Source organism: Gallus gallus, chromosome 6 (assembly GCF_016699485.2).
Source record: "Gallus gallus isolate bGalGal1 chromosome 6, bGalGal1.mat.broiler.GRCg7b, whole genome shotgun sequence".
Classification (NCBI taxonomy): Eukaryota; Metazoa; Chordata; class Aves; order Galliformes; family Phasianidae; genus Gallus; species Gallus gallus.
The window spans coordinates 2,857,795-2,866,256 of NC_052537.1; the positions used below are offsets into that span (position 1 = coordinate 2,857,795).

The window sequence follows — 8,462 nt, forward strand, 5'->3', positions numbered from 1 at the left end:
CAGAAGAATAATGTGAATGTCAGGGCGTTTTATGTAGCAGCAGCAACATTCTGCAAGCAGTCTGGGCAGAGGATTTGCTCCGGGTTATTTTGAGTACTATCTGCAATATTCTACCAAAATGAGCAGGGCATCCGCACAGTGAGACGCGGTGAGATTTTGAATAGTCAGAATGACATCAAGGAACACTCAGCAGAGCAACACTGCACAGTAAGAACAGCCCAGCAACTTGGGTGCCCCACGTATCATTTTGTCAGCGTGCTGTGTAAGGGTTTCAAAGGTAGAAAATTAAATCTTAAATAATAACAAAAGACCTGACTTTAACCAACAACGCAAGCCAGGAAATTGAGTAAAGTATTCAGGACCATTTCGAAGTCCTCCCAGAAGAACACCTTGGTATGCCTTAATGAACTATTGACAGAGAACTGTATCTCTTTGGATCACTTCATTAATTCTCCAGAATGAGATCAGGTCATCAAAGAGCCATTCTAAATGCAATGGACACATGATCCCTGAAAGAGCATCTCGGAAGGAAGAAACATCTTTGTTTACATATGTTCTCGCAGCACAGATATTCTTTATTGAACAGACTAAAAACCTGACAAGGGGCCCTTCTGTGGCTTCAACAAGGATTTTCAACAGCGATTTTCTGGTTTGATAGTAGTCTTTTTAAATGCAGTACTGATCTTCAAGATTAGCAAATGGAGCAATAGCATCAACAACAGAAGATCTTAATGGATCAAGAAGAATCCTCCAGTTGATGATGCTGCCTGCCCTCAACAAGAGTGAAGAGTGTCTACATGAATGTCAGCCCAAATCCAAGGCATTCAGAACAGCTGCATGAAGTTTTACTCTGAGAAGAGACGTTGTTGCAAGCAATTGTTCAGCCAGCCAACTACTGTCACTTCCACCAATTTGATCAAGCTCCAATACAGGGCACGGAGCTTCTGCAAAAGTTAAGAAGATCCAATTGCTCAGGGTCAATCTGTGCCAATAAATGAACTCTCTGATGTCTGACCACACGCATGGTGTTATGTTTTAGATTGTCCCCTTCTTTTTCACAACCATTTTTATTTTCATGCCTTCTTGCTAAGCTTTCAGAGCAGTAGGAGGAACACCATTAATGGGATAGGTCCCTTGAAAAGGTATACTTTGCTGTTTCTCCTGAATGTGCCTATTAACTAGCACCCACACTGGGGAGAAAAGACAGCAGAAGAAATGGTTTAGAGTTCATGAAAATTAACATCTGGTGTAATTTTGTAGCCATAATTTGCATGTACACAACTTACATGAAAATACATATGGATTAATGCAAATTTTCATACAGGGAAAGATTCACTCTGTGCTCTGTAGAACTAAGGGCAAGGCTGGTGATGAATCTTTTTTTTAATATATATATTCTAGTTTGGGTATATAAATAGCTCACTGTTTCTAGAACAATTACTACTGGAAAACACAGCTTCTGAAATTATATAGGCCATAATTAACCTTGGCTTCATTAAATCAGAAGTAATATATTTTTCAAGTCTTATTTGTAGAGGCAAGCTGATTAATTTAAACGTTTCCCTTTGGAAAAAAAATAAAAAATAAAAAATCTAATTGAAATGAATTACCTACATTGCTACTTCTCAGATCTTGTGAACTCTGGAAGGCTTCAGCCGGTGCCTCGCTACCTGACCGACTGACTGCCCCGCTGCCAGGCAGGGGCTCGCTCCTCTCTCAAGAAGCGCCGCGCTGTCCCGCTGCCTGCCCACCTTCGCTGTCTCCGGGTGGCTGCGGGGAGCGACCTTCCGGGCCAGGCGCTGCCTTCTGCCCCGCCGACCCCCACCCTCCCGCCCGCTCCGGCCCCTCGGCGCCAGCTGACCCCCACCGGGCGGAGCCCGTTCTTCTGCACGGCCCACACGTGGGCTCCGGTGCGGGCCGCAGCAACAGAGAGTACGGGCGCTTGCGGACTCGGGAGCGACGCGGAGCCCCCGGCGCTGCCGACTCTGCCGCGGCTGCCCCCCGCTCAGGCCGGGTTGCCCCTGCGCGGCGCTGCACGGCACGGCAGGGCAGAGCACCGCAGCCGGCGCACCGCACCGTCCCTTCCCTTTCCTTGTAAGACAGCGCCAACCCCCGACCGAAGAAAAGTTTCCAAGCGAGCAGCAGGACCGCGACTCCTTCCCCGCTAACAGGACGGACCCTCCTCCCCGCCCTCCCGCGCCGCGCTGCCCCGGGGCTCACCTTCCTGCACCGCATGGAAGGGGTTGTTGGCCTCTATGAGCTTGATGGAGTAGGTGATTTTCTCGCTCTGGAGGATATCGTCATTGAGGTTCAGATCCGACACCGCCTGCTTGAACACCTCGTCGTCCTTGGCAGCATTGCCCTCAAAAATGGCACCTGCGGGGAACAAGGAGGCAGAGGGCTGTGAGGGCTGTGCTCGCTGCCTGCCCGAAGCTCCCCTGGCCGTACCGAGCCCGTACCGGGCTCGCAAGCTGCCAGCGGGGCTGCGGGCCCGGGGAGAGCAACCGCTCCCTCGGAGACGGGATGGGAGCGGGCCTGGGAATGGGACCAACTTTGTGCTCACGGCACACCATTCGCGGCCCTCGGGGCAGAGCTCCGGTCCGGGGGCGTACACCCACACAGACGCGAAGGCTCTGCGGCCGGTCACCTGAACGCTTCCATTTCACTGTCCTGCTTATGCATGAAAACATCTGGCGCCGTGCGTTACGTAAGATGCCCTGTGCCGAGCATGTGTGCACACACCACTCTTAGTGCCCCGCTCTACGAGCGATGGGATCCGTCGTGCCGGCAGCCACAGCTCTCCTCGGGCCCGGAGAAGCGCCGCCGGGTCGCCCGGTGCGCGCCGGGGCCGAGAGCCTCCACGCGCTGCCCCCGCACCGCAGAGCTCCGCGCACAGCGCTCTCCTGCTGCTCGCCGGAGCGTTCTCCAGGGAGCGAGAAACGCTGCTCGGGCTGAAGTTTGCGCGGGGAGAAGCAGCGGTGACGCCGCGCCCCCACCGGAGACGCGGGGCCAAGAAGCGGCGAAGCGGGGCTACCTCATTCTCCCGGTTCGGGCACTTCCCCGGGGCTCTAACCCCACGGGGCCGGCCTAGGAGATAGGTGGCGCCGCCGGGCTCCGTCCAGCGCTGGGTAGCGCCCCGGGGCCGAAAGCGCCCCGGGGCCGAAGCCGCCGCCTCCTCCCCCCCTCCCCGCTGCGGTCAGGGCTGACCCCGTCTCCTTAATGGCTCCGCAATGCTGTCTGCCTTGGCTGCGTCCCCGGGCTCCGGAGGCGCGCGGCGCCGAGCGGAGCCTCCCCCGGAGGCCCGGAGCCGCTGCCCACCGCCCCGCCGGGTCCCGCTCTGCCCTTCCCCTCCCCTCCCCTCCCCTCCCCGGGCCGGTGGGGGACTTCCCGCCCGCAGCCGCGGAGCTCCCCCAGCCAGGATTGCTCCTGCCCGGCCCCCTCCTGTTTTTCTTTCTTTTTTTTTTTTTTTCTTCTCATTTCTTTTTCTCCTTTTATTCTCCCCCTTCCCCCCCCCCCTTCCCCCCCCCCTCCTCAAAGGGGCTGGTGGGAAGGACGGCTCTTCATTCCCCGGCCGTACTCCCGTCTCCTCCCCTACCATCTTCCACAAGTGATCCTTTCCCCCTCTCCGCCTCTAAGCATCCTCATTTCTTTCCTGCTGGTACCTTCCGACACCAGCCGAGAGGTGACTGCAGAGCCTCCCTTGCGCTCGCCAGGCTTCCCGCGGACATTGCCGTGCTCGCTCCCAGAAGCCACAAAAGTTCACATCAGCCTTTCCTTTGCCTCTCACTCATGCCCCTCTTCATCCCACCGCCGATCCAGCCTCCTTGCTGCCCAGGGGTTTTAATGAGATCTTTCCCAAACCACAACAGTTGCGCGCACAGCCACACGCACACGCGCGGAGCCGCCGCAAACCTCGCCTCTCTAACCCTTTCCCAGCCAAGTTCTCCGCTCGCATTCCGGCTCGGCTGCCACCTGCTATGGCAGGAGACGAAGACCGAGGGATTATCTCCCCGAAAGTTTTCCCTCCGAGCAGGTTGAGATGATGCCTCTCCGTGCCCGGGTTCCGGGGGCGGCTGCTTGTTTTCGGCGGCGGGCAGGAAGGAAGCGTTCCCCACGCGAGCAGCTCCGAGCTCGGTTCCCGGCCCCACGGGAGACCGCGCCGGGGCGCCAGGGGGCCCCCGCCCCGCAGCCCGGCCCCGGCGCACAGCTCGCCCTTCGCCCCCAACTTTGCGATCCGGGGGATCCGGATGCCTTTCCCTGCACCCCGCTCTCCCGTCTCACCGCGGAGTTGGGCTCATTCGCTGCCTGAAAGATGACAGTGGTCGAACAAGAAGATCCCTTAATTTATTTATCTACCGCGTCCCCCTCCGCCCCCCCCCCACCCCCCCCGCGACCAACCCCCCGCGTTCCCTCTCTTACCGATGTGGATGATGGAGTCCGCCCGCACGGAAACGCACTGAAATATCCAGGGGAAAAGCCAGAGCATCAACACTTCCATTTCCAGCCTCTCGCACAGCACATCAGCCCGGGCTCGGCGGAGAGGCAGGCGGGGGGAAAGAAGAAGAAAGGCGCAAGGGCAGGTGGAGCAGGCGGCGCGGGAGGGCGGGATGCCTTGACACCCCCCGTGGAAAAAATAATCCCAAATTCGCACGGAACGCAGACAATTCTCCGAGAGCGAAGGAAGCGGACGATGCGGAGAGGAGAAGAAAGACGGGGCCGAAACGACGCGGCGGTAGATCCCGGCTTGGCAGGCGGCGCGACGGAGCCTCCAGCGCTCGGTGTGTGCCGGGGCGCCGGCAGACCGCGAACTGCGGAGCGGCCCCCCCCGCCGCCGCCGCCGCCGCCGCCCGCCCCCCGCGCCACGTGACTGCGGAGCCTCGGCGCTCGGTGCCGCCGGGGCACGGCGCGGCGGGGTGCGGGCGGTGGGCGCCCGGGCGGCGCGGAGGGGGAGTTGGCAGCTCCTCGACGGAGCGGGAGGGCGCTGCGAAGCGGGGGGACCGGCCGCTGCGAGCCACGGAGGGATACGCCGGGAATGATGTTACATATCGTGCGCGTTACGGCTGCCGGGCTGAGAGGGGCCGGGGCTCCAGGCGCACGGAGGAAAGCGGGGGGCGAGGGGATGCCGGCAGGTAAGGGCGCGGGGTGCAGGCCGGGAAGGGGAGATTTCCCCCCTCGCCCCCCCCCCCCCCCCCCCCCGCGCCGGGAGCAAAGAGGTGGGGAGAAAAGTGGTGCGGCAAAACCGCTGCTCGGTTTGGTTTGTTCTAGCTTTCAATGAAATCTAATTCATAAATTGAACGTGCTCGGACTCAGAAGACTAATTCATCCCCTAAAACAAACGCATCAGTGATTGCAGGCACCCAAACGTGACGAGCGTCTCAATATGCCAAGGATCCAGAGAAAACAAATCCATTCAGCAGCCCGAACCGTAATTAAAACCGCTGCCAAGAAGAGGGAGCCGCAAGCAGGATGTTACCAACGCTATCAACTTGCTGCGGGGCCGGGGCGATACACACAGAGAACGTCAGCGTTCGGATAACGCGAGGAACCGCGATTCCCGGAGGTCGCCGCCTCGGCAGCGCCAGGCTGCTGCGGCCGGACCTGCACGGGAGGGAGCGGCGTGGCGGCCGGGACGGCGGGCAGCGAGCGGGCCGAGCGCCGGGGCCGAGCGGGACCGCTGGGCGCAAACGCACTCCGCCGCCACCCGCGCTGCCGGGCGAACGCAGCCCGCTTCTACTGCCGGCGACTCGTCCGGACGCCGCTAAACGCTCCGGATACTTCGGATTAGTCGATTGCCCGAGGGAGTGCTGCAGTGTGTTTATTTAATAGAGAAAGCACAGTACGGCAAAACCGCTTAGCACTGAGGAGCGGCAAACGCGGACGGGGTTTGCGGTGACTGGGGAGGCGGGCGGGGGAGGGTACGCGCGTCTGGATGGAGCTGGAAGGGCGCCCTGTTGCTCCACACGCGCCGGCAGCCTCCGGGCCCGGGGTGGTTACTGCGCACCTCGGAGGGGGGGAAAAGCGACGGGCACGTGAAACGAGAACCACCTTTCACAAATAAATCACTCGTTAACAGCTCTTACTTACAGTCCCTGTCCTAAATACGCGATTTCACACTGATCGATACGGAATGATTAAATACCATTCGCCATATTTCACGTAATAAAAACACTTAATCCTGATAATTGGCTTCTGGGACAAAGATCAATAGAAATGTTCCTTATTTGACTACGTTAGCGAGCCAAAATTAATTCTGATCTACATTTGCTTCAAATCAATAGGCACTTAGTGACTTACACAGGCTCTTCAAAAAGCTAAACACCTGTATTGACCACAGTCATATATGTGTCAGTAACGAGTTCACGAGGGGGACTTAAGGGGAGCGGAGAGGAAGTGTTTCCACATCCTGCTGGGGAAATAGGCTCAATTTATTTATGCTGGAAACACGCTCTGGGATCCTAGCCATGAAACCTGTTGAAATATATAGCTGTGAACCCTGCTTTTTATAAAAGCACCCAAATCCCAGTCAGTTACGCTCCCAGCACCTGGGAGCAGGCTTGCACAGTTTGCACAGTGAGGTCCTGACCTCAGCTGGGACTCCTTTGGCTTCTTGTAAACAATGGATCCATCAGCAGCTGAACTGCAGCTTCAGTAGCAACTGTGAGAGATGGAGAGCTGTAGCATCAGAACCGTTGTGCCCTGCTGTGCCTCACTTAAGTCAGGCCTTAGAAACTTCTTTTCTTTTTTAATTTGGGTCAGATTACATTGTCCATGCTTGCCCTTCTTTCCTTCCTTCCCTCCTTACAGAAAAAGGTACCTGCACTGAATTCGGAAGCCCCATAAAAATGAGTGTTCATTTCAGTTCTGCCATTCACCTCTCGGTGAGCGCTGCCATTCCGTGTTTGGGTGTACGTTGTTCAGACACAGCAGTCAGCACTAAAAGGCTAATCCATTTGCCAGTATTTTGCATATTAAGAACATTAGCTGCCATGATACTACATCATCATGGAATAGGGGACAATTTGTTACACATTATTGCATAAGGCACCAATGGATCTACAGTACCCACAAAAGAAAGGCCTCTCATTCCAAAAACACCAAGTAAATATCCAACTCAAGCAATAATCACTATTCAAAGATCAGCTCCTTGGCAACAGATGCAATTCTAGGCACATCTCTAACAGCTACATTACCTTTGCAAAGCACTGTGCTGATTTTAAGCTAACCTATCGCAAGATATCACTGTGCTCATTTCTGTTGTTAGAGCGAACGTGGAATTAAACTTGTACCAAGAGGGTTTTGCTACCAGGAGAGAATGGGTTGAACAAGCCTCTGTGAACACCGCAATGAGAAATGCTCACCTTTCTAGGCCTGCGCAGTGCCATTCGGAGCTTGGCACTTAGCTCCGTCCCTCTCTGCTGCATATTCTGAAAGACAACTCCAGAACTACAGCTGCAGGAAATGCCTGCGTGGGAAAAATCCCTGATGTTTGCTGAGTGTGTACCACAGGATGAACAAAGCCGCTCCCTAAGCAAGTGATCTGCCAGACCAGATCCTTGAAACTTTTAGTGGATCACTGCCTATGCTTAGAACACATGAAGTGCCTTTAAGAGATTCACAGAATGGCCCGGGTTGGAGATCACATATCTCCAACGCCCCCGCCACAGGCAGGGCCACCAATCTCCACATTTAATACCAGCCCAGGCTGCCCAGGGCCTCATCCAACCTGGCCTTGAACACCTCCAGGGATGGACGGGGCATCCACAGCCTCTCTGGGCAGCTGTTCCAGCACCTCACCACTCTCACAGCAAAGAGCTTCCCCCTGACACCCAACCTAAATCTTCCCTCCTTCAACTTAAAACCATTTCCCCTTGTCCACTGTCCCCTTGCCGACATTTCTCATGACTTTTCCTAATCATCCATCTGCTATAGCTAAGCTACGACTTCCACATGTAGAAGTTAAAACAATGTTAAGTGCTTAAAATGGGATAAGAAGCATGAGAGGGTAATTATGGATGTTGCCTGATGAGGGGGAAAACAGAAAAAAGATTCAGGGTGTGTGTAGCCCAATCAGAGGAAATAACCTTCACTAAAGACACCCCTACAGTTTTTTTCAAGAACCTTTTAACTCCATCAGGGGGAAGAAAGGGTTCTTGCTGGGAGTAGGAGAGATTCTCCAGCCCACCTTACAGAGCAAATCCATAATGGCCTGTGCATTTGTACCTAGCTAAGGTAAAAGCTAGCTCTTAAAACATATGTACGTATCTATGTGAGTGCATGGAGTAATGATTATTATTCCCTCTGAAAGTGAAAGGAACTCCTTTTCTGTATCAGTTACACATATGTCGGCTGATCGGTCTGCGGGGCCACAGGAATTAAAAAAGGTATTTGAAAAGTTTCTATACACAACATTGTAATACTCAGTCTCCTTCTTCAATGGCCAAGAGAAGATCTATAGTTAGCAC

The 8,462-nt window shown here is 55.3% G+C and overlaps 1 protein-coding gene across 7 annotated transcripts in view; it reads right to left on the bottom strand.

Annotated features, from left to right (window-relative positions):
• Window positions 1-4,805, bottom strand: part of GRID1 (glutamate ionotropic receptor delta type subunit 1) — a 522,559-nt gene extending 517,754 nt beyond the window's left edge. For 5 of the 7 annotated variants that reach the window (XM_426488.7, XM_015288029.4, XM_025151671.3 and 2 more), the window contains exons 1-2: window positions 4,420-4,805; window positions 2,221-2,376 (exon numbers count right to left, since the gene is read on the bottom strand). In XM_426488.7, coding sequence (XP_426488.2) covers window positions 2,221-2,376; window positions 4,420-4,498 — 235 coding nt within the window. In that variant the 5' untranslated portion in view covers window positions 4,499-4,805. Of the gene's footprint in view, window positions 1-2,220; window positions 2,377-3,662; window positions 4,325-4,419 lie in introns of those variants that run through there. The other 2 variants (XM_025151673.3, XM_046943243.1) reach the window with 1 other exon arrangement.
• Between the last annotated feature and the right edge of the window lie 3,657 nt (window positions 4,806-8,462).